This window comes from Psammomys obesus, unplaced genomic scaffold (genome assembly GCF_907164565.1).
Source record: "Psammomys obesus unplaced genomic scaffold, mPsaObe1.curated_primary_1811, whole genome shotgun sequence".
Lineage (NCBI taxonomy): Eukaryota > Metazoa > Chordata > Mammalia > Rodentia > Muridae > Psammomys > Psammomys obesus.
In genome coordinates this window covers 16,640,663-16,667,117 of record NW_026593286.1, presented here as the reverse complement: position 1 = coordinate 16,667,117, position 26,455 = coordinate 16,640,663, and the positions used below count along the sequence as shown (strand labels likewise).

General features: G+C 45.7%; 1 protein-coding gene across 3 annotated transcripts in view; it reads right to left on the bottom strand.

Annotated features, from left to right (window-relative positions):
- Positions 1-431: 431 nt before the first annotated feature.
- The window catches only part of LOC129684027 (solute carrier family 23 member 3), a 101,564-nt gene continuing 75,540 nt past the window's right edge, over positions 432-26,455 (bottom strand). For all 3 annotated transcript variants that reach the window (XM_055617112.1, XM_055617110.1, XM_055617111.1), the window contains exons 6-8: positions 1,891-2,008; positions 1,268-1,386; positions 432-885 (exon numbers count right to left, since the gene is read on the bottom strand). In XM_055617112.1, the coding sequence (XP_055473087.1) occupies positions 811-885; positions 1,268-1,386; positions 1,891-2,008 (312 nt within the window). In that variant the 3' untranslated portion in view covers positions 432-810. The remainder of the gene's footprint in view (positions 886-1,267; positions 1,387-1,890; positions 2,009-26,455) is intronic.

Genomic DNA, 26,455 nt, shown 5'->3' with positions numbered 1-26,455 from the left:
TGTCTTAGGCAAGGCTGTGTGTGTAGAAAGACACACAGACACACATACACATAAACACACACACGCTCACACATACACAGAGTGTCAAATTTCTTTTTCTCCCACCCATGGGACCTGATTTTAGTCCTAATACTTGAAGCCATTTGTAATTTGGCCTGACATTTTTGGTTTAGCCTGTTCTCTATGCTTTGGAAGGGGACAGAAAAAGCACACCCACGCTTGACAGAGAACAGTAATCTGTCTTGTGCCACGGTGATGAGCGTTCTCAAGATCAAGATTTCTAACTGTGACTGACCTCAGGCCTCATCAGAGAGGCTGGTGAAGAATCTGTAGGACGATTCAGTGATAACCCAGTGATAACCCAGGGACATCAACAGGACCTGGGGAGTGAACAGGTCATGGACCATAGACAGGTGTCCTCAACAGCAGAGGAGTGTGAGGATCTTTTTATTCTGTGTTGAGACAGAAGCGGCTTTCTAAGGGCATGTAGGGCTGGTGAGAGGCAGCCTGTGAAAGGCAGACAGGCATCCTGAGGATGCACCTCTTTGCGAACTTGCTCTATGTATCTAACTTCACCACAGAGTGCTGCTTCTGGAGGAAGAATGGCACTGGATGAGAAGCTGGCTTCACTTATATTCGGCATGCCAATGCCAGCTGAGTTGCACTGGTGAAGTCCTCATTCGGGTGGCCTATCGACATAAACTGGCATCTCCTACTGCAGCTCCGAGGGATGCTCTGCCATGCAAGCTCCCTTCCAGATGATGCTGGGAAGCTGTTCTGCTCCTTTCTTGATGGCTGAGACATGGTGAGTTAACTGAAGAGTCCCTTTGGCTTCTTCCTCTTGGGCTTTGCCAGCTGAGGTCTATGCCTAGGGCCTGAAGTAGCCTAGAGGAAAAGGAATCCGAGTTAGTAGGGTTTTGAAACAGATCTCTTAGCTCCAGGTTGGTTGAAGTATCTGATAAATGTTTTGAGGTCTATTTTAGTGATACAAGAGTCTAAGTGACCATCACGGGCCATCACTTTAAGTAGATAATGGTAAAAGAGGGTCAAGATTCATCATTCAGCCCAAGAGTGGCAGGACATGGCAAGGGAGGATGTGGGACAGCAGGGTGTCCTATGATTTGGAAGCAGCTCACAATCTCTCTCATACTATCAAGACGGTGCCAACTAGGCAGCAGCTGCGGAGACCATGGCTGCGAGGTTATTGGTGCCAAGTCTTCGCTAGTGTTCAGGTGGCCATCCAGGAAGCTGCGCATGTGTGACTCACCGGGGGCTCATGTTCAGGCTCTGCGAGGGTTGGAGTGGAAGACACTGGCTGCTCGGGCTGGTTCGGAAGCTGGCTGTCAGTTCCTCGAGGGGAGTTGTTGCTGGATGTTTGAGCCTCTCCTGAAATCAGGTCAACAGAAGGCAGAGAGAAGGGCTCTCAGGACAGAAGCATTCTCCAGGCATTCGGACGAAGGGCAGGGTTTGCTATTAATATATTAACAGATTGAAGGAGCCAGCTTCCAGCTGACTCCAGTTGAGCAAACCCTGTTCCTACAAAGATTCCCAAGCCCACTTTGAGCACGTAGGTTGAGTCTCCTTGATTCACAAGAGGTGACCAAATCTCTGTGCATCTCCTGATTTCTCTCAGTCAGGAGATCAATCTTCCCACCAGCTGTCTTGCTAACTCCTAAGCATTCAGGCCAGCTACAAGAATGTTCTGTATCTGCACTGGCTACTGAGCACTTGAAGTGTGGCTGATTTCACAAGGAAATGAATTTTTCATTTTATTTACTTTTTATTAATTGAGGCATGTACCGATTATACGGTTAGAACTGCTAAGCCAGATAGCACAGCCTTAAGCTCGAACTCTCCCCCAAGCAGACCGCTGTGACCGGGCACACTCACCAGAGCCTCTTCGCTCCTGCGCTGCTTGGATCTGCTGCTTGGTGACAGCCACATACAGACTCTGCAGATTCACGGCAAAAGGCTTTCCATCACCAACAGCGCATGCCTCCGGCAGTTTCTAGAGGAAAGGTGAAGCTGACATTGGTCTGCCCGGCTAGAGAAAAGAGAGCTGATATCCTACCGACAGAGCTGCCTTCAACCCCAAACAAATCGATATGAAGAAGTGTGATCCCACACAGGGCTTCCATTTGAAAGCCTGGGGGCACTGCCAGCACAGAGCCTTGCTGAAGGCTCTCTGAATGGCCTCTGACATCTGTCTCTGTTTCCTCCACTCATGTCTCTTGCACTCTCCTGTGAATACTCCACACCTCTCTGGCGTCTTTCTTTCTAAGAGATAATTTCGTGGGGAGGACTATTTTAGGAAACTACCTTCCTGGGCTAGGGTACAGTTCACTGACAGAGTTCTTGCCTAGCACGACAAGCCGACAAGCCCCAGGAGCACCACCACACACAAAAGAAAGCCTCTGCTCTGAGGGTCCCTGGGCTGTAGGGTTTGCTGTCTTAACTAAGTTTACTCCTGAACTTCTGCAGCAGAATGAGAAAAAGAATGAAATCTAGGATGGGGGAAGGCAGCAAAATAGGAACAGACTGAGAAAGGAGAAAAAATTATGATGGCATGATGTGAGAGTCAGAAAATATAGTCGGCAGAACTTTGGAGACCCATCTGCCAGCTTATATACTGGGCTGTAACGCAGCTCTGATGTCCTATACCCCCTGTGCCCCTCGGTGGGGGTGATACTTCTCCCAAGGGGGTGAGAAGTTTTTTGAGGGGTGAAAAAAGTTTCTCCTTTACAGGGTAATAACATAAAGACACATATAGCACACAGATGTTATTTTTGCATTTATTTATTTATGCATATATGCAAACACAAGTGCAGTGGTCAGCAGACAGCCTGTGGGAAGTGGATCTCTCCTCCCATCACATGGCTTCTGGGGGTGGAACTCAGGTCAGTGCCTTTTTCTCCTGAGCCACCTTACAGGCTCCATAAGCAGACTTTTAAAAAAATATTTAATTTTTTATTAATTACAGTTTATTCACTTTGTATATAAGCAGACCTTTGCTGTATCTGTGGAATTATAATTTCCTGAGAGGGAGTGCTTAGGAAAAAGTTAAAAGATTCCTTAAGGAGATGATGATGACATGAAAGCTGAGAAAGGGCTCTAATTATATTACCTTTGCTGTTGGATAAATGGTGAATTTACACTCACAGCTACAGGCTTCTCCTAATTCTATTTCAGGTGAGCTAAGATGAAAGAATGGCTGCAGACTGAACTAAATGCAATAAAAAAATGTGAGGAGAGTATGGTGTCCCACACCTAGCTGTACTTCGGAGCCCTGGAATGGGTTCAGAAAGTACTTTATCTGTCCCTAGGCATGTCAACAACCATGCTTCCCAGCCAAATCAGCGGGTCCACAAGAAAGGTCAAGTCAGAAGCTTACATGAGAATCAACCCTAAAATCCTTGGCACCCTAAAATCTCATGTCAAAGGCACCTCTCCGGTGCCAGAAGGACTTTTCCTTCCAGGGCTGAGCATCGAACCCAAGGCTTCATCCCATGTTAGGTGGATGCTCTACCACGAAGAAGCGGCATTCTCAGCCTGACATTCAGTTCTGAGCCCACTGTGAAGAAAGAGTGGACTAGAGAGCTCAGGAGAAGCAGTGCAGTTGGCCCTGGACCACCAGGGTTACAGTTAGCCTCCCCTGAACCAGGCAGAGGTTGAAGAATCTGTGGATCCAAAAGGACAATAAAGTCATCTTACTCCAACCTCACCTCACGAAGGCTACCTTAGGCTTGGACTTTCTTTCATTTTATTGCGATATAACCCAGGTTTCAATAAGGCTTGGACTTTCACTGGAAACCACAGACAATGAATCAGGGAGCCTAGAGTCTAAACTTTGCCTCCAGCAGTAATCCCAGTGAGTTATCGCACCAGCCATCTGCAGCTACACTCCCTGAGGAGTGCCTGAAGCCATAGGCAAGGCAGCAGGCCATGGTCCTCTACCTGGACTCTCCCTCTCTGCTAGCTTCAGCTCTCTCAGCCTCAGGCCACTTCTTCTGAAAGATAGCCCTCTAATAGGTAGGCAGCAGATGCTGGCAGCATAGGTACCAAAAGAGCCTCTCCTTTCTTCAGTGTCTGGGATCTTTGCTCAGGAGATGTATACCCTCTCCGGTCATTCACATGCAACTTGGCCAGCACAGCACAGCTGCATAAACAGGCCTGGCAGAGTCCGGGTCACCCAGGGTCACTGACCCTTGCCCTTTACACCAAATGAAACAGACTCACTTTCTAGGCTGATCTTTATCCAATCCAGCTCATGTCCTTAGTCCCCCAAAAGAGTGCTAGAAGTAAAACGTGACTCAAGCGGTGTCTACTCCTAACCTATATCCAAGTCTAGAACCTACTCTTCGTCTTTCCTCTAATCTCCCTTTCTCACAGAGATCCAGCCTTGGAGTTGCCAATGGTTATCCCACTCGCACATCTAGTCCCACAAAAGCACAAGTAAAACCATTTACTAAATGCCCGCCATGTACATTGCTCTAAGTACTTTAACTATTAACCCATTTCCCCCCCTCTTCTTCATTACCACTTTCTTGACATCTACAATAGCTCTTCTCGTGTCGGGGGATCGACTTTTGGGTGAATGAATGAAAATGGCAGACACTAGTCCGACCCATCTGGCTGAGGTAGTCAGTCTCAACTAGTAAAGCAGGAAAGCAGAGTTAAATTCTAAGTAGTCTGTCCTCAGGAAACAAGCATAAAACCACTACTTATTTGTTTCTCTAAAAGCAGAATTTAGTCAAAATGAAAATCTAGTCTTTGTAGGATTACAATCTACAATCTCTTCCATCATACTTCTTACATAATTTGCTGTCACTAAAGTGACAAGAAAACAACAGATGATAAAAAAAAACAAAACAAAAACAAAAACAAAAAAAAACCTGAACGTAGGAGTGGGGGAAGCGTAACGGGTACAGACTGGAGTCCTTAGGGGCTCTCCAGCATCAATGAGTCTCTGGACATCTTTCCAGAAGGTCAGGGAAGAGCACGTGGCCACCTGAGCTAGGAAAGGCGCAAGGTTAGCTTCCAGAGCAGGACAATGGCAGGCCCAAGGTGGGGCAGGCCGCAGAGATCAAAGCGAGAATGCTGGAGTCGGAACAGAAACAAAGTAAACAGTGTCTCCTGCTGTAGGTACAGCTAGCCAGGAGCACCATGTACCAGCATGGATCGGGTCACTGCCCAGAACATCAGGGCAAGAAGAGTCAGGTGAGCCTGCAGCATGACCCATTGGACCGACTGGCCCAGAGACAATTCAAGCCAGGGGAACGTGAGTGGGGATTATAAGATAGCAGGCACTATAGGAGCAGGTCCAGGGGCCGGACACCTCAGCCCCTCCCACCTCAGGACAGAGCTCAAAGGTCAACACAGCCATAAGTAAAAGCCCTACCTTTGAGAATTCACACTTGCATGTGTACTTACTGAATAGATACTTACTGTTTGGTTTTGTGTTTCAGTGATCTACTGTAACAGAATTATAAATCAATGGTGACAAGAACCCAGAGAAGAAAGGTGAATTCAAACTGAGAGTCCTGAAAAAAGACCTCAGAAGCGGTGATAGCAAGGTGAGCCTTACAAAGTTGGACTCTGAGCGCAGTGGAAATACGTGAGGGTCAAAAGTGTGACAAAGTGGGATGTGTCATTCCAAGTGCAACTAGAAAGCTAACTTCACATCCACTGGACTGCAGCTCACTTTTTCTGAATTAGAGTAATGCCTGGAGATTTCCTCATATTTCACGACCGACTTTCTCTGCTTCATTAGTATTTGCCAAAGCTTTCTTGGCCCCCAGTAACACTGAAATGGAGGTGTGGACTCAGAACTTCCTCCAGGTCCCACTTTTAGATTTTTTTGTAACATTTATTTCAACTCCTAGTCCTCTTTATTACTGACTTCAATAGTCACAAGCATGATATAATCCTTTCATTGCCACTGCATAACCTCCATCACCATTGTATAGTCACCCATCAGCCACTGCATAACCCTCCCATCAGCCACTGCATAACCTCTCCATTGCCAACAAATGTTTACCCTCCTGAGATAAAACATTAGGCCCTGGCTCCTACTTAAACCATATCAGAAACTTTGGGAAACCCAAAATGGCAGAACCACCGACGGATGTCTTATTTTCTTGTCCCTTGCTGCAGACCATCTTTTTTCCTAGAGCCCAAATTCACTACCTTCTTTTATGGTCACTTCACTTCATCAAGTCTAAAACATACACCCATGGTGCAGAAATTCAAGGAATACCAGAGGATTTGTTGGCAAGATCCCAATGGACACTTCCAGCTAGAGGATGGGAGGGCTATGCAGTGGCTGATGAGTGTTATACAGTGGCTCCCTCGTTCTTTCTTCTGGGATGTTCCAGAAAAGAAACCTCTAGAATCCTGAAAAAGACTCATGCCAATACACAGCTCTCCCACAGATATGTGCTTCCATCTGATGGAGAGACAAGGAGAAACAAGCTAACCAGAACCCTCCCGCATGCTCCTTTGGGTGGCTTCTGGCATTTGCCCCAGAAGCTATCATGTTCCAAGGCTCATGGACTAACCCCCACCCTGCCACAGACAAGAACAGGCCTCCAACATAGTATTTCTCTAAAGATAAGTTCTCACCTCCCTCCCGTACTGTGGCAAACTTTGCTCTCTCCCCAGGGAACCCACACGTCCATTCTGGCAATGCTGTCAATTATCTTCTCTTAGAGACAAGAAACAGTGTTAGAAAACTCTTCTAAGGCCTTAACTACTAAATGGTTTGTCAAAATGAGTAGATGGGAACAAGACAAATGAGTTAGGGTGCATCTAATGAGCAAGTCTTTTTTTGTTTTGTTTTCTTTTTGTTTTTTGAGGACAGGGTTTCCCACTTTGTAGACCAGCCTGGCCTTGACCTCACAGTGATCCACCTGCCTCTGCCTCCCTGAGTGATTAAAGGCATGCACTACCAGCCTGATGAGAAAGTCTTTTCAAGAAACATGACTCACTCTCCTCTGCCCGCCAACTCAAGTCTAAAACAATCCTGAACATCTTAGTAGATGCTCAGGATTGAGCAGATGCTGCCCTCTTGAGGCTTCTGCTCTAGCGAGAAGACCAGCAACAAACACAGGGCTAATTTCATACTCTCAGGGGCTGGCAAGATGGCTCAGTGGGGGGAAGGCACTTGCCTCCAAACCTGATAGAGCCAATACCCAGAACCTACATGGTAGGAGGAGAGAAGCAATTCCCACAAGTTGTCCTCTGACTTCCACATGGTTGTCATGGCACAAGTATGTCACCTGAAATACACACACACTCTCACTCTCTCTCTCCCACGCACTCCCCCCCCCCCCCCACAGAGTAGAGTCATAGGAAAAAATAGAAAACAGTCCATGGAATAAATAACTTAGCCAAAGTATTATGGAATGGGGTAAGAATGTTATGCACTGTTTTGTTTTGGGGGAATGTATTTGAGTGTTTTGGGGTTTTGCTGTTTTTTTTTTTTTTTGTTGTTGTTGTTGTTGTTTTGTTTTCTGAGACAGGATTTCTCTGTGTAATAGCCCTGGCTATCTTGGACTTGCTTTGTAGACCAGGATGGCCTCATACTCACAGAGATCCGCCGTCCTCTGCCTCCTGAATGCTGAGATGAAAGGTCTGTGCCATCACTGCCCAGTGCGTATGTGTAGTATGTGTGTGCGCGCACGCGTGCACACATACACATGCGTGTTTGTTTGTATGTGTGCCCCTGCCCCCAGAGGTCAGAGAAGAATGTCAGATCCCAGAGGTAAGTTACAGGCAGTTACAGTCAGCTGAGGTAGGTACTGGGAACTGAACTCAGTTCTCTGAAAGAGTAGCAACCTCTATTAACTGTGGAGCCATCTCTCCACCCCTGTGATACGGTTTTAAACAGAGGTCAAGAAAGGTATCATGGAGTACATTTCAAAAATTTCTGAATAGAAGTAAGAGAGATATCCATGTGGTTGAGTTATTTTCAGTTTTCCTAGATGGTGTAATTTATGCTTACTACCCATTTCAATTATTATTAGAGCATCTTTCTCTTTTACCAGTGTCTCAATATGAATAATGAATTCGGTGGTCACCCTGCATGAGAGGACAAGCATGGCAGGGACATGGATATGCTCCTATGTTAACTGAAATTGTGACGTTCTGTAGCAGAGGGTGAAATGATCTGTTTACATTCAGAAGAGGAAGAGAAGAGAGGCTTCAGGGTGACATGGCTTGGGTGAGAGCAGAGCAGGCAGCAAAAACAGTGAGGTACAGGGAGAATCCAAAAAGATGGCCAACATACCTTCAAGCTGATGGACAGGGTGTCATGTGACAGGAGTCAGGCACAGGGCAGTAGTAGGATGTGTGTCTGGCATGATGAAGCCCTAGGTTCAATCCCCAGCAATATATAAGAAACCAGAAGAAGAAAAAAAGTAATCTGAGCTAACTCCTGGGCCCACAACAATCTATCTATCTATCTATCTATCTATCTATCTATCTATCTATCTATCTATCTATATATATATCTATCTCCCCCAGGGTCAGGAAGGGGAAGAGGACAGAGAGAAGGCGAGGATGCTGAGACTGAACACCTATATCACAGAGCTAGTGAGGTGATTAATAAGAGAACAGAGCAAGTATTTGGGGAAATGAGTGTTTCCCTTTGCAGGGCACACAGTGTTTTGTGGTTCAGACTGGCCTCACATGTTACCATGTGTCAGGGACCAATTGGAAATTCAGATCTTTCTCCCTCCGCCCCCCATAGGCATTCATCATGATGTGGGACCAACGATGGAGCTGACTCAAGGCATGTCAAATGATAACACAGAGAAGCCAGGCTGTGCTCTCATTAACTTGCTGCAACTGGTATCCAAGAGCACAGGATTTCCAAACAATCCAGTGATCAGTCAAGATGCTGGTGAAGGAAACAGAGTCCAGGGTCACCATCTCCTACTGCATGTCAGCCTGTTCTTCACTCTCCAGCATGAGAAGGCCTTGGTCTAAACCCTAACTCTGGCAGCTCTCTGCTGTGTTATTAGCTGCTGTGTCTGAAAGCCCCTGTTCCCTCACCAGAAAAAAAGACTAACATCAACTTCGGGAGCATTAGTGCATGGACCGTAGGAGATGATTAATTCATTAATACTGGTTTTTAGAAGATTCATTTTTATTTTTTTTAGTTGTATGCTACATGGGAAGGTCTGTTCAGTGGAGTGCATGTACCTGTGGCATCCAGAAGAAGGTGTCAGCTCCTCCAGAGCTCGAATTATAGGAGGTAGTGAGTCCACCTGACCTGGAAATTAAATTCCGGCCCTCCAAGGGAGCAGCAAGTGCTCTTAACTGGTGAGCCACCATCTCTCTGGCCCTAAGTGGTTGTGAAGGCACTTGCCCAGTATGAGCTATGGCTCCTCAACTCCTCATATCAACTCTTGCTGATTCTCAATCACCTTTGTTCTCCCACTTCTCAGAACCCACTCAAGAGGCCAAGGCTTTACCCTCATTCATTTGACCTTTGCAGGGAGGGAACAGGGACAAAAGAAATTCAGTTATAACTCTGTCCATGCAACACACACAGAGTGACCTCCACTGTCACGAAATGGCATATACGCACGGGCACTGGCACACACATGCACACACAAGCAAACAATTTGAGTAATTTTTAAAGCATTAACAGAGCTCAAGCTACCTAGCAATGTTTCAACTGGAAATGCTTTCTCACAACTATTGATATTTCCTGCTTCCTTCCTTTCAGGGCTGTGGAAGGGCTCTGCTACACTACTCCATAAGGGCTATGTGGAAAACAGAAAAACTTAACCCTGTTTTTCTGCCACCAAAAGGGAAGGGGTTGATGGCCAGATGGTTTTGGGTGAGATTAATCTCCTGATTCCTTGGAGCATGAGAAGAAAACATGAAGAGGACCGAGAACAGTAATACAGTGGTGAGGCCTGGGACCCAGGCCTCAGATGACAACTGCCAATTGTCCCGTCTCGACAGGAGTTGTAGGGAAGACCTAACCAGGAGCAGTTCCCCTGCTTTGTCCCTCACTGTCTGCATAATCCCATATCAGATAAATATGACCAAATTACCCTGTACGTCTGTATGAAAATGTCATGATGAAACCCATTGTTTCATATGAATAATAGTCACACGTGAAAGAAAAAATAAATAAATCAGCCCCCCTATCTGCTCGGTGATGAGAAACCCTGGTGTCTTGGAGAAGGAACACAGAGCATTCTAAGGGCACACTGTCCTTGAGGGCCCACGTCAACAAGGCAGCTGACACTGCCCAGTGTTTGGTCTGACTTAGCTTTGTTTGGGTCTGTGCTTGTCCCAAGGCCGCCTCTGGCCACTCTGCCCTGCTACTGCCGACGCCCACAGTTAGCCTTTCGCTTCCACACAGTGCTGGGCTGGAGAGAGAAACAACACTGAGATTTCTGGGCGTAATCTTGTGTTTTGAGGCCTTACAAATTAACTGTGGCTTCGTGATCTTGAAAATGATTTAACGCACAGCCTACTCTGCTTGACTTTGAGGTGGGCGCCTGGAGGCTCTGCACATGCAAGCATCGTATGTGCCATCTCCACAGGTTCCCTGATCACTCTCTGAGGCCTTGCTTGGGCCTGGGAGATGTTTCACATCTGGTTCTTGCCCATGCTGGAATGACAACAGAGGTGACACAGGGAAGAGTTCACATAGTTCCAGATAGACAGTTTAGGTCTGCTCGTGTATTCAGACTTCTCTTGTTCAGTTTGAAAAGAAGGAAGATTGGAAGAAAGACCATACAGGAAAGGTCCAACAGCACTCCCAAGACTGAGGATCTTGTTGATTTGATGCGATTTTTTTTTGAAACAGCATCTCACTGGGTAGCTGGTCTTGAACTTGCTTGTGATCTTTTTGTGAATGCCACCACACGTGGCTAACTTTACAACGATGTGATGCTGGAGAGCCACACATGCTAAGCACATCCTCTACTGCCGAGTTGCATGTCTTCTGTCAAGAATAACTAACATTTTAAATTAACCCAACAAACCCCCATATTTACCTTACCAGCCAGGCACTAGAGTCATTCTCATTTCATACATGAAAAAAATATATTAATTTTCCTGATGCACAGCAGAATGAGAATGTAGATCCAGAGAGGTGACCTTCAGAGCCTCCGCTTGACCCACTAGGCAAAAGGCCTCACAGAACCTCCATGGACCAGTCCACTTCTCCCCTGAGAAGACTGGCTCCTGTTCTGAGGTCCAGCAGCTACCAGAAAGCTCTCTCTCTCTCCCTTCTTAAGGCCTCAAATGACCCACATGACTCTCTCTCTGCAGAGACAGCGAAGAAACAAAATGCCTTCTAGAGGAGGTGAGCTCTGTTTAACCCCTACACAGCCTCCCACGGCACCAGAATATCACAAAAACGACTGTGGTACAGGGAGACTCGTGATTCTGAATCGCCTTTAGAAAGAAGCACAGCCTCTCAGAGTCATTGCAGGAAGGCCCCAAAGAAAAATAATGGCACCGGGAGTGGAAGTGGGGGTGGGGGCGGGGCAGCTGCTCTTATAAGAGCCCTTTGTGGTGGCTGCCTCTGAAAGGAGGTTTTGCTAGACAAGGTGGAACTTCTCAAGGTGACAAGCAAATGGCACAGACTGAGCTGTGACCCTCCGCTCACTCCATAACCAACCCCCTCCTCTTTGGAGGGCCAGAGCCCAAACTGTCCCTGGAGCCCCACCCAGCCCCAGCACAAACCATGGCTTTCTAGTCTGCAGATCAACTACTGAGTAGCAAAGGGGCTCGAGGGACCAAAGTGGTTTCCTGGGGGGGTGAGTCCTCTGAGCCCCACGGAAAGTGGAGTCACAACTCCTGTTCCTTTCCTTTGCTCCCCGCTCTTTTCCTTGCCCCAAACAAGCAGCCCCTGTCCCTCTGGCTCCAGCTGGCCTCGCAGGGGGACAGGCCGTCTCAACATCAGGTTATCGCGCCTCTCAAATTCTGCCACCTCAACATCCCTTCCCAGATGGAAATGAAATGGTGTGGTGGGACCAGAAAGGAAAAGCATCGCGTTTAACAACAAACCCACAGCTCCAGGACTCAAAAGGCCCCGGCTCTGCCCTGTGCCCCAACCCCCTTGCACTAGCCCTGTGCAGTTTCACTATTTTCCTGGTTTCCTGGAGATTCGAGGACCGTAGTCAGCCGGGCCTGCAGGTGCAAAGGTGAAGTGGAGGACCAGGAGTGCTCTCTGCAAGACCTCTGCCACCAGGGAGGTTCTCTTTCACCCAAATTACATGCCTGACAGCTGGGAACACAGCCTATGGCACGTTCAAGGGCTCCTTGCCTTCACCTGCCCGCTGCCTGCTCTCTGCTCTCACACTGTCTTCTCCCTGAGAAACTCTATTCCACTGGCTGATGTACCACTTTCCCAAACATGCACATGAGCACACACACATGCAAACACATGCACAGATATTTGTGCACATACACACACACACACACACACACAAGCTCATCAGACACTGGGAAATATGTGATATAACCTATATACTCCCAATATTAGAACCAGCAAGATGGCTCAGTGGGCAAAAGCCTGACAACCTGAATTCAATCCCTAGAATCCACAGAGGACAGAAAGACATAACTTCAGAAAGCTGTTCTCTGATCTCCACACGTGTGCCATCACACACACACACACACACACACACAGACACACACATGTACGAACCAATAACAAAAATTTTAAGGATCCTTAAACTCTCAGATACTGCCCTATGGGAATAAATTTATCACTTTGAAATGTGATCACTTTGAGAAATAACTGGCAGTTTATACTAAATCTAAACATTCACACCTTCCCTGTGAACCAATCATTCCAATTCTTAGTGCTCATTTAAATACAAAGGGACAAACGATGGCACAGCCTCACAGTGAAACAGTGTGCAGAAATGAAAAATATGCCAAGTACATGCAATGGCTAGACTGCACAATCATAGTGAAAGAGTCAGACAAAAATGAATGCAGGTGATGTAACAGCATTTCTGAATGAGCAAAATTATGAGAAGTCAGGACAGTGGTCACCCCTCTGAGGTGGGAGGGGAGAACTTCTGAGAGCTGAAATTTTCTAATTCTTTTTAAAACCTTTTGAGACTATTACTTTTATTTTATACGTATGAGTGTTTGCCTTAAATATGCCTGTGCACCATATGTGTGCAGTCCCCACAGAGGCCAGAAGGGGGCATCAGATCCGCTGGGACTGGAGCAATAGCTAGTGGTGAGCCACCACGTGGGTGCTGGGAATTCACCAGGTCTTCTGGAAGAGAAGCCGCCAACGCTCTTAACTGCTGAGCCATCTCTCCGGCCCCCCCCCCCCGATTTTTAATTTTTGATTTGGGTGCTGACTACACAGCTATCTATTTTGCAACAATTCTCCAAGTTGGATGCTTACGGGTGTTTTAAAAATATGAACCCTATACTTTAAGTGGTTTTCCTGTTGTTTTAAAACAGGATTCTACCACGCAGACCTGCCTGGCCTGTAGCTTTAAACAAAGACCAGGCTCCCTCTGAGCGCACAGGGCTACACCTGCTTCTGCCTCAGAAAGGCACATACTACTATGTCCAGCCGTATCTTACATTTTGTTTCAAAATATTTATTAATAAAAGAAAAAAAAAACACTCCTGAAAACAGGCAACTCCTCAAAGAGGTAACAATGTACGCTATGACTCAGCTCTTCATAGCTGGAAGCATGATCACGTGATATTCTGATCACATGAGCATTTGGGTGTACGTGGCTGAGGCTGTGGGTTTGTGGCCGAGTGTAAAGCTCAGCGTTCAAACCTTAAGGCCACGAAAGCCGAGCACAAATATTACAGCAGCCTTGTTCATGACAGCCAAAAAGGTGGAGAGGACTCAAATGCCCATCAGCAGGGCAAGGACACGGGAGATCAGGATGCTGAGATGGCTCAGTGGGTGAAGGTGCTTTACCACACGCAAGCTTGGTGATCCAAGTTCAGCGTCAGAGCCTACATCAAGGCGGGGAAAGAACTAACTCAACCAAGGTTGTTCTCTGACCACGTGCACACCATGGGGTCTATGCCACACACACATACACACACACACACACACACACACACACACACACACACCATGCCCACATACATACTTACATATGTGCAACAACAATACTATTAATACATGATATAATACAATTTTTAAGCTTTTCAAAGGGGTCACCAAACCAGACAACCTAAGTTTGATTTCTGGGACCCACATAGTAGAAGGAGTCAGGTAACTCCTTCATGTTGGCCTCTGGCCTCCATAGGCTTGCTCTAGCACCCCCATACACATATACAAATAAAAAAACAGAGTTCATTAAAAATAGCCCCATGTTGAGTGTGGCGGCACATACATTTAACCCCAACACTCGGGAGGCAGATATGTGAGTTGTGAGTTCCAGGCTAACCTGGTCTATGTAACTGAGTTCCAGGACACCCAGAGCTACACAGCGAGACCATGTCGCAAACAAAATACCTGGCCTCATATATGCCATGTCTCTGTAGACTGTATTGTTCTTCCGCAATAAAGCATGAAGGACTGATACTTGCTTCAATACATGGCTCTTGGAAGCACAATGTTAAATGAAAGAAGCTAGACACAAAGGCGACCTACAGCAGGGTTCCACTCACACGAGATACACAGAACGGGCAAATCCCTGGAAACGGAGTAGGCCAGTGATTTCTAGAAGCTGGATGAGGGGCGAGTAGAAAATAATTGCAAACGTGTGTGGGAATTCTCTGAGGGTATTGAAAGTAGATGTCGGTTACAACTTTAAAATCATCTGACTGTGTTTAAATCGCCGAATGGTGTACACTTACTTTTTTAAGCATTTATTTATTTATAGGAAATGTTTTGTCTGTGTACCACATATGTGCAGTGCCCACAGAGGCCAGGAGAGGGCGTAAGATTCCCTTGGTACTGGGAATTGAACCCAGGTCTACCAAAATAGCAACAAGTATTCTTAACCACTGAGCAATCTCTTCAGTCCCAGGTCATTTTTTAAAGGACTCTAAAATGATTAAGTCTCCACTATTTCCATCTTCCTTTACTTATTTTCCACACTGGTCCATCTCTTAGGAATAACTTGTCAGGCTCCCAACAGGCTTAGACAAGTTTCTTGTTTTGAGATGGGGTCTCATTATGCATCCCTGGCTAGCCTGGGAATTCAGAGATCCTCCTGCTTCTGCCTCCCAAGAGCTGGCGTTAAAGGTGTGCCCCATTTTGCCCAGCCTCTGAATAACTTTTAAGTAGTCTAGACAGGTGCTGGAATATCAGGAGTGAGCCATAGTTTGGTCAGACCTGTGGTCTCATTGCCTTATTGCCTTAGCCAAGCAACTTAACTTTTCATGCTTCAACTTTCTTACAACAGAATTAGTGAAAATCAAGGCTGGGATTCTGCTCAGAGGTAAAGTGGCTGATTAACATGTGTGAGGCCCTAGATTTAATCTTCAACCTCTCTCTCTCTCCCTCTCTCTCTCTCTCTCTCTCTCTCTCTCTCTCTCTCTCACACACACACACACACACACACACACACACACACACACACACACACATAAACTAAGTCCTTATCCATGAGGGCTGTCATAATGACTGTCAAATGAGATGATATAAGTGATGTATTAATTCTGCTCCCCTGAGAGTTCCAAACACTCTCAGTTACTTGAAGGCAACCAGGAAAGATACTTCATTTCAGCACCACAGTGGGGTTCTGCAGTTAAACAGCTAACACCTAAATCTCTGGGCCCATTACTTCATCCTTCTAGACTTTTGTTTCTCCAACTGTGTAAAGGGAACAATAATTCTATTTTCATCCTAGAGTCATTCCTCGGATTAAATGAGATAATGCATGCAAAGCGCCCACTACTGTGCCTGAAACCACATAATAAATATCAACTTATTATATTCAGTCCCTGAACAAAATTATCAAGGATGCCAGTTGCAAGATGTATCCTGGGATGAAACCGGCTTCACTGCCCTCAAGAAGCTCATAGTCTGGTTAGAGAGTCAGACACATAAACAACCATTGTTCTTCATGGTCAGCCACACACTGCAGCCTTTGATTCGGTCAATAGCAGCAGATCTGGGCATGGTGGGACAAAGCTGGATGTGTAAGGAACATTATGGGGAGGGGGCAGCAGTGAATGGACCCTTCTTTTCCCACAAATTGCCTATGAAAGTCTAGATAAACAGCCATGCCGACTTCCTTCTCGGTGTTACTACGAGCTGCCCGGGGTCTGGAGGACGCCCCTTGCCTATCTCTGTCTCCTCTGTGCTTCCAGTGGCTGGGACCCTCTCCCCACTCAGGTCATATCCTCTGTACCGTCTGCTTTTGGAGCACTGTGTTCTTTCCTCCAAACACCTACAGCATTTTAGTTACTGGGGCTTTGCTGTTTCTGTTTTTGAGACAAGGTCACACGTTCAGACTGGCCTCAACCCTCCTCTCCAGCCCCCTGCGTTCTGAGACTACAGGAGTATATACCATGTCAAGCCTCGATTATCAGTTGTTCACAGGTTTCCGATCTCTCCCCTAGTCTGTGAGGTTCTGGTATCCAGGAACCATTCACACAGCTGACATGCGCTGAGTGCCTCCTATGTGCCAGGCCCTGAAGCAGAAGCTTGAAGGACTGAGAGTCTATATTCATAAAAAAGTCTTGAGATGGATGTTTACTCCTGTTCTGGCTGAGAACCCTATTCCGTCTGGCCTAGATAGATATGGGTTCTTGACTATTAATTTAAAATTTAAAAAAAAAGCAAGAAGCTAGAACACAGTATAGGAGGGAACACGGGGTTTCCTCCTGAGTCCCCGGATACCCATGCCATTGTCCAGAAGCTTATCCTAGGGCATGTAGCACTACCACAGAGAGCTTTCTGAAAGCTCTTCCCTTACAGAGTCGTGTGTCTGGACATTCTAGATGCATGCATGGTAGATATCTGGAGAGAGACATATTGGCGGGATGGATGGTGGGGCAAAAGTGTGGAACAAAGTCTCCTTAGGTTCTGAAGAGATGAAATAACTGAGCCTCAAAATGCTCAGCCATCAATACCTTCTAAAGGCAATGTCCTGAGACTTACAGCTGGCTGCTGCCCTCAGCTGGAAGAGAGACAGAGACAGAGAGAGAGAGAGAGAAAAATAGGGCAGTGTTGGTACACACCTTTAATCCCAGCAGTTGGGAGGCAGAGGCAGGCTGATCTCTGAGTTTAAGGCCAGCCTGGTCTACAGAATGAGTTCCAGGACAGCCAGGGATACACAGAGAAACCCTGTCTTGAAAAACAAAACAAAAAATAAAAACAAACAAAAATAAAAACACAGACCAGGCACCTACACTGAGCCAGACTATTCTAGGTACCAAGAAATGAATGAATGTCTATGTGTTTAGCAAAATCTGTTGAGTTCTATGATACAGGCGCTCATACAGCCTGCTTTGAGAGAAAAGCAGGGAGCCCATGAGATTGTTCAACTCTGTTAGGGGAGTTTCTTGCCCCACCCCCAGCTCCTCACCCTTAACCTACATCAGAACAGACCAGAGCAATGGCATGCCATGAACTCTGAACAGCACACTAGGTTGAGCGAAGGAAGGAAACCCACAGGAACCAGCCAGCTAATAACTGAGGTCCAAATAACTGCTGTCAATGGCTCTCCAGAATTAATGACGCAACTGCAGGCAAGCGCTGACAAGGAGAGGCAGCCTCCTGTGGAGAGCAATGTTTTACAAGTAATCTAGGTTAGCTTGTCCTGGAGAAATGAGATGATTTTTTTTTTTTCCATGTGAGGAATCGAACCCAGGGTGTCATGCATTTGAGGCAAGCACTCTGCCTGGCTGGGAAAATGAAATTCTCTGGAAATCTCTGCACTTCAGTTCCAAATTCAGCCCTACGGTAGGAGAATTCATGTCCTTAGCATTAATCTCTGCTGATCCTCTCGGAAAGTAGTAGGTGTTATATTGTTCTGGTGTGAGAACTTTTGCAATTTTAGATCAACGTTCTAGGTGCATCCTTTAAGATGTATCTTGGAATAACCTCTAATTCGGAGAGAAATGGATCTAGTGATACAAACACACGCTGCACAAACTGCACACACAGTCAGCATCAAACGGTATTCCAATTCCTGTGCTGTTGGTTTTGTTTTTTTTTTTTAACACACATATATAATGTGTGTGTCTGTGTTATGGGTATGTGGGAACACACATGCTGTAGCATACAGCTGGAGGTCAGAAGACACCTTTTGTGGAGTCCGTTCTCTTCTTCCATCTTTATGTGGGTTCCAAGCTTGAACTCAGGAGTCAGACTTGTGGAGCAAGCACCTTTGCCTGCTGAGCCACCCTGCCCCTTTTGTATCATATCACTAAGCTACTTAGTGCCACCAGCACGTAGTACTCACTTTGGATACATGCTGGCCTAGCTGCACTTCCTTGACTGGCTCCTCCAATATTACGGCACACATTTTTAAGATGGATGGTACATATGACCAAGGAAGGGAACGTCTTATCCAACATAATGACAACAAAGTTAACTAGGGTGATCAGCTCAGCATGCTCCCTGAAAGTCACCCTTGAAGTCAGGCCCGATGGTGCATGACTGTAATCCCAGTACTTATGACACCGAGGCAGGAAGACTGCAAGTTCAAGGTTAGCCAAGGCTACACATGTAAGATACCATCCACCAGAAGAAAGGGGGCTGGAGAGATGGCCCAGCAGTTAAGGGCACTTGCAGAACAGGTTGGCTCCCAGCACCCACATCGTATCTCACAAATACTTGTAACTCTAACATCCTCTTCTGCCTCCTCAGACACCTGCATGCATGTGGTACACATAACTACACTCTTCTTAAATTATTTATAATTATTACATTTAGTCCATAAATTATTGATGAATATATATCTTTAATATATATGACATCAAAATATTAAGTTATTTAACTACTTAAAATTAATTGCAGAGAGACTACTTCTATTCATACAAGTTTATAATACATGTATTTGTTTATACAGATTGAATATCCCTTATGCAGACCAAAACTGTTTTGAATTTCATATTTTAGAATTCTTGTATATACATAATAATATACCTTGTTAATGAGGTAAACATAATTTTTTCTTTCTTTCTTTCTTTCTTTCTTTCTTTCTTTCTTTCTTTCTTTCTTTCTTTCTTTCTTTCTTTCTTTCCTTTTTCTTTTTGATACAGGGTTTCTCTGTGTAGCCCTGGCTGCCCTGAAACTTGCTCTGTAAATAAGGCTGGCCTCCAACTCAGTTTCTGCCTTCTGAGTGCTGGGAATAAAAGCAGGTGCCACCACCACCTGGCTATTAAATTTTTTTTATGTTTTATATATACTTTATATCCACTTACTAAAAGCAATTTTATAAAGTATATTTAGTGCCCACACATTCTGTCTGTGACCTGTCACATGGGGTCAGTGAAAATTTTCCCAGGTGTTAAGCCAGCACTCAAAAAGTGTCAGAAAAGACATCACATACTTTAGTCATAAGACATGGAGAAATCAAGTTGGTGCTGACTCGAAAGCTTCTCCCGCTCTGGCGAGCTCTCATAGTACCATAAGGTTCTGTGTAGGCTTCTGGGGGAGAAAAGTCACTACAGTCTTGCCCAGCTATGAATTCTGTCAATGACAAGAAGAGCTGCTGTGGCATGATATGCTTCTGGGGGCAATAACGGCATGATGTTAGAGAAGTAATCAACCACTTTCTGGTTGGGGTTAGAGCCCTCTCCACAGGAGGAAATTCATGCCTGTTACTATAAATATGGCCAAGAACCCATGACTGAGGAAGTCACAGGATGAACCTATACTACTATTCTCCTAAAAGGACATAGTATTTAGTTGCTTCCTAATTCATATCCCTGTCCTATAGGTTAGTGGCGCTCTCAGATTTCACTGAAAAAGCTTCTTTGTGCAGTAGGTAGTGGCTACCTCAGAAGCCTGCAACTGGTCAAAGTGCAGAGATTAAGTTGCTGTGAGTGTTCTCACCCCTCCCTTAAGGCTGAGGGACCACCATGAAGGAAGTGGTAAGAAGACTGTAAGACCCAGAACTCAGAAAGTATCAGAGGGAACAGTGTCTTCTGGACATGACTGGACTGCTCACGAACTCACAGCAGCTGTGGTAGCCTGCACAAGACTGTACACGATCAAGTCAGCCAGCATCTCAGTATGGAGTGAGGAGGGGCTCATGAGCCCCTACTCCTAGCTAACGAACTATTGTCCATTGATGGCTTTGAGGGGCAGAAGAGTCGGTTTCCTTTAAGAGTATTTCCTCTGGTCAGGCAACCATGGTCCTAGATGGCTCCATACCCAGGAACATATGGGCAGCGCAAACTGGACTTGGTGGATTATCGGCGGAAAAGGAAGAGAACATAAAGTTGGGAGGGGTGAGGATACGAAGGGCATATTCAGGGGAGTAAATATGATCAAAATATATTAATGCATATAATAAATTTTCAAAGACTTAATAAAAATTATATATTATACATATATCATATATATTTACATTTCTGATATGGGGGGGCCAAACTTGCTGGTGCATGTTTGTAATCCCAACACATGGAGGTGAAAGCAGGAGGAGAATCCTGGGACACATACTCAGCTCAAAGTCATTGTAGGCTACTTGAGACTGTCTTAAAACGAACAAGTTTTAAGTATTGGAACATTTCATGTTTTGGATACAGGATTAAGGAAGTTTGGCCTGTATTAATACCTGACTGGGTTATAAAGCTTTGTTACTTCAGACGGTCAATGCTCTTCATTTCATAGAACCATGGCTGCTAAGTTCCATAAACCATCTTAGAAGACATGAATGACAGCAGGTGCTTCTAGAGAGGAGGGAAATCTGTCTTCTGTCTCTCTATACGGAGATACACATGGAGCTCATAGGAGCCAGACAAATGGAGCAGGATGAATAATCATCGATGAAGTCACATATCTGAATCAGATATCTCCAGGTTTCAGGAAGGCAAGGGCAAGAGGAAGACAGAAAGGCCAGAAGAAACCAAAGCTATTCTATTTACTGAGGAAGAAGGAAACACTGAGGGAGAGAAGCCATGCCCTGAACACTTTCTTGTTACAAAAGTAACAAAGGACAGTCAATGGTAAACCATCACCAGAAGATGAAGGCCTGCAGCCACTTCTGTGAAAACGGAACAAGACCCTCAAGGCTTCTCCAGCTGAAATTCTGTTGTGTTTAATCCCCAAACCCAGCACCTACGGAAAAGTACAAGTATTTATAAAACTCCTATAAAAAGATGCATTATAGGAGTGAAAACAAAGTGAAGAATAAAAGACACTCAGGCATGTTTTAAAGATGGGCACACACTCTGAGAAATGTGTTATTAGGTGTTCCGCTGTTGTACAGACACCACAGCGTACTTACACAAACGGAGATGGCTACAATGTTATCAGGTAATATAATCTTATGAGACTATAATTATAAATGTGGCCCATTGTTGACTTTTAGTCATGCAGAGCATTATTATTCTTTAAGAACTCAACTCAGAACGGGAATACGGTGGTGCTATGGGGGATCCGTGGGTAGGTCCAAGGAGAAAAAGGCTAGGGAGAGAGAGAGAGATGTAGGTGGCTGCAGAGGAGCCGAGACGGACCAGATTAGAAGAGAATTCTAAATAGCTGTGACCAGTCTGGGAGCTGAGTGACTTCCTGAGACCGGTCTTTTAGTCCAGACTTTGTGCATCCCTGTCCTTACTCCAGGCCACAGTCATGTACCCCAAAAGCCTAAATCAGTTCTGACGTTGTATAGTGCGTCTCACACTCTTCCGGATATAGGTTTTACTGAGGCTATTTAATTTGGCATTTCCTAAAAGCTAAACACACTTGTAGCAAACCATAGCTTATGAGTATATGATTCTCAATGCCCCATCCTCAAGCTTGGAGGCAAAACCAGCAGTCTGACACCAGGCTGACCCTAAGCAACATAGCTGCTCCCCCAGGGTTCATCTTCAGGTGAGGGCCTGAAGGGAGAACAAGATCTAGGCTCTGGTTACAGGGCATCTAGAACACCTGCTGTTAATAAAACATGGTCTGTCAAGGCCTTAGCCCTCCAACCACTAAAGCAGAGGGAAGGGATGAGAGAGGAATTTTATGCCCTCTGATTTTCACCCCAGGGAATAACCACCCCCACAGTCCACCCCAAAAGCTACTAGCTAGTGGAGAAGAGCACCAAATGGCTCAGAAAAAGCTGCTACCCTAGTGAAAGTAGCTGTAACACGCTCTCCCAGAAAGGGAGGTTGGTCAGTGAGGAAGGGAGAAGGGTAAGAGGAAACTTGGCCAAACGAGCGTTCTTTCCACCTCCACTGGGTTTAACTGGCAAGGCAGCTTCCGTAAGAGTATGGAAGGACACAGCAGAGAAAGGAACGGGGAAAGACCATCGGACTAATATATAGAGACTTTCGCAAGGGCCTGAGTTGTCCCTCAGTGGTGGGGTGTTTGCCCAGCGTGTGTGGAGCGTTGGCTCATCCTCAGCTGAAAAAAAAAAATTAAGTAAGGGAGAGTTTTATATGAGAGCCCGACACGGCGGGTAGAGTTCTAGTCCAAGATGCCAGGCTTCATTTGGAGGGGAGTGCGATTCTGAGAGGTGACTGGTTATTCATTTCCCAGTACTTCTAACGTCTGAGCACTCACCTCCTGTTCCCTCTCAGTTACTCGCTTTCCTTCTCTCTCTCTCCTCTCTCTTTCTTTCTTTCCTTCCTTCCTTTTTCTCTTCTTTCTGTGTACTTCTAGATGACATAGCATGAGGCTTTACTTTTAATCCTCACCTAGTATCTGCCTCAGCCCTACAATCAAAATCTCAGTTAACAGGCTTCAACTCTGCCAACTCCTTGCGCCCAGGCCTTATCTGGCTCAAGACAGTCTTTTTTATTTATTTTTATTTTTATCTTATTTTATTGGTGTTTCTTTTTGTTGTTGTTTGTTTGTTTTTTCCAAGACAGGGTTTCTCTATGTAGCCCTGGCTGTCCTGGACTCACTTTGTAGACCAGACTGGACTTGAACTCACAGAGACCTGTCTGCCTCTGCCTCTGCCTCCTGAGTGCTGGGATTACAGGTGTGTGCCACTGTGCCTGGCTTCAAGATAGTACTTACCATAGAAAAGAGAGGTAATTCTCAAATGAGATGGCACCAGCTAGAGCAGGAATTTGTTTCTTTATCAAAGTGGGCAGTGTGCTAAATGCATTAGAGAGCTAGGGAGACACTTCAATGTACACAATGAATAATGTTTTCAGCAGCCAGGACTACACAGAGAAACCCTGTCTCCCTGTCTCAAAAAAAAAAAAAAAAAAAAAAACAATTCAGTGAGGCAGTAAGGCTAGATAAAGAGCTGAGAGAAGCAATAAATATAACAACGAGATGATGGCGGAACTGGAACCAGGCAGAGAGGCTTTCAAACACTGGCAAACTGAACCAGTGAGATTGTGCAGGGCTTGCCCTCCGGAACCACATGGTAGAAGGAGAGAACTGACTCTTCTGAGTTGCTTTGAGACCTCTGTACATGAGTGGCGCACGCACATGTACACAAATAACCAGTAAAACAGACAAAGAAGAGGCTCAATGAATCAAAATGTGGACTGAGGAAAGACAGTCCTTAATAAGCCTTGCTTATTAAGGGACTACTAGGCAAATAGCATTGTGTTTCACCTGGAAATACTTTGTAAATTGGATTCCAGAGTCCAGGGATCAAGGAGCCAAAGTTAAGAATGTGCACACAGGAGGACCTGGGTTCAAATCTTCAGAACCCACAGTACAAACAGGAGTGGTCTCATGCTGTAACCCCAACACTGGGTAGCGATGAGAAAATGGAAGGGTATCTAGGGCTCGCTGGCCACACGAATGCATGCGCATATGCACACACACATACATATGAAGCGGCATGAAGAGATATAAAACTTCAAGCGATCATTTTAGGGTCCGCTTAGGAGAAGCTGCAGGAACAGGGGTGAAGGTCCAGAGGTCAGCAAGGAGGCAGCTGCGGGTGAAAGCAGCCCAGTGAGGAGGCCAGCCCAAGGGAGAAGCAAGTGTAGCTCAGAGCAGGATGGCAGAAACAGAGGCAGATTCTGGGGATAATTTTGAAAGAGGAGCCACAGAATCTCCTGATGGACCAGGTGTGGGACACAGGAGAAAGACAGGTCAAACATGCCTCCCAGACTTTCAGCCTGAGCAACCGGAAGGGTGCAGCTGCCATCAGCGGAGAAGGTTTTGGCTAGAGCTGGCTTGAGAAGTCAGGGGAGGAATCGGGAGTTCAGTTTGAATATGTGAACTTGACATCATCAGACTTCCACGTGGGAATGCTCAGGCACTTACCCACATAGGCCAGGGCGTGAGGGAAAGAACTGGTATGGAAATAAAGGCATAAAGATGGTGTCTGAAACCATGAGACTGAATGGGCTCACTAACAGAGACCACAAGGCCAAGGGCTGAGCCCTGTAGTGGTGCAGAGGAGACAGGATCCACAAAGAAAGCTATAAAGACGCTGCTGCTGAGGCTGGTGAGAGGGCTCAGTGGGTAAAGGCACTTGCACTGAACCCGACGAGCTGAGTTCAGCTCCACAGAAAATCAAGTCAGAAAAGCATACAGCTCTGGCAACCAACTAAGAAATGGGGGTTCAAGAGAGACCGGGTGACTAAGCGCATTGGGTGCTGTTTGTACACCAAAAGGGATAAGAAATGAGAATATTTACTGGATTTTGCAATGAGGAAATCAGTAGTGACCCTTCAGGAATAATTTCACTGGATGTCAAGGGATCAAAGACTGAAATAATCTTAACTAAAAACAGGATGAGACCACAGAGAATGCAGGCAGTTTTTACCAGTAGTTTTACAGCACAAAGGGTCAAAGGACAGTGGTAGTAGGTGGGCAAAGACAGGGGGCAGGGTCTTACATAGACCAGGCTGGCCTCAGATTCTCTGCGCAACCAAGCATGATTTTGAACTTGTGATGCTCTCGCCTCAAATACTGGGATAACAGGCAGGAGCCAACATGCCTGGCAAAGGAAGGCTTTAAGATAGAAAATAATAAATAGCACATTTATATGCTAGCATGATAAACCTACAGAAAGCAAAAAGCCTGGGAGAAGAGAATTATTGAAGCTTCTTTCCTTGGTAGGAGAAAGCAGTAGTGAGGGACCTAATCCAAACATGGGGTGGCTCTCAGCCTGGGACCTGCTAGTGAGTGGCCCAGGCTAGTGGGTATGAGGGCAGTGTCTGGACGTACACGGGCTGACAAGAAGCCAAAGCGGAGTCTTATTTCTGCAAGAGCCAACTTCTGGGGTTAGAGAGATGGCTCAGAGGTTAAGAGCACTGGTTGGTCTTCCAGAGGACCTGAGTTCAATTCCCAGCAACCACATGGTGGCTTACAACCATCTATAATGAGATCTGGTGCCCTCCTCTGGGGTGCAGATGTACATGCAAACAGAACATTGTGTACACAATAAATAAATGAATCTTAAAAAAAAAGAGTTAATTTGAGTGATTCTCATCACCACCAGGACCACCATCTCCAGCAAAGTAGGAAGCAAGGCCAAGGTGATGAGGGCTAGGGGAAGAGAAGTAGTTATCCTGAATGATGGGAGAGCGAATGACTTAGGGCAATATAGTTACCTAGTGGTATTAAGAATACATTAACATGGGTGGAGAAGGGGGAGGGAGGAGGGGATTGGGAGGGGGGAGGGAGGAGGGGATTGGGAGGGGGGAGGGAGGTACAGGGGGCATACAGACTGAATAAACTGTAATTAATAAAAATTAAAAAATGAAAAAGAATACATTAGGCACAGTCAAGAATTTAAATTTTAAAAGTTGTCAGCATGTTTTGTTTGTTTTGTTCTGATTATACACATTCCTGTATATGTATAATCATGTATATGCATGTATGAGGAAGGTAGGATATAGTTTAGCTATACACCAGAAATGAGCAATAGAATCAAGAGTGTATGAGAGGGGGAATTATAATGATTGACCTTGGAAGTTAGGGAAGGGGGAAGGAAGGCCCTCAAAGGAGTCAGGACAATAAAAGGAAGGGGATACCCGTAGGCCAAAATGCTCCACAAGACTGAAGAAATGCTGGGTCAAGATAGAAGAATGGAAAAACAGGTGGAGAAAGTGGTCAAAAGTAGGGTGTGCAGAACTGATGTCTCAGGTATGGAGCAATTATGATCACTGGTGATGACAAAGCTTACAGTAGACTCCAGGGCAGGTGTACTTAATGGTGGAATTGGTGACAGTTGGGGCTGTCTTATGCACCCTAAGATGCTGAGTAGCGTTCCTGGTGTCTAACCACCACACCAGTGTCAGGAGCACCTCCTGAGTAAAGACAACTAAAAATGTCTCCATGTGTGGCTAAATAGTCTCTAAAGCCAAAACATCCCATCTCTAGGAAGTCAGTAAAGGAAACAGCAAGACTCAGGATGACCGGGTGAGTTCTGGAGAAAGTAGCAGAGTC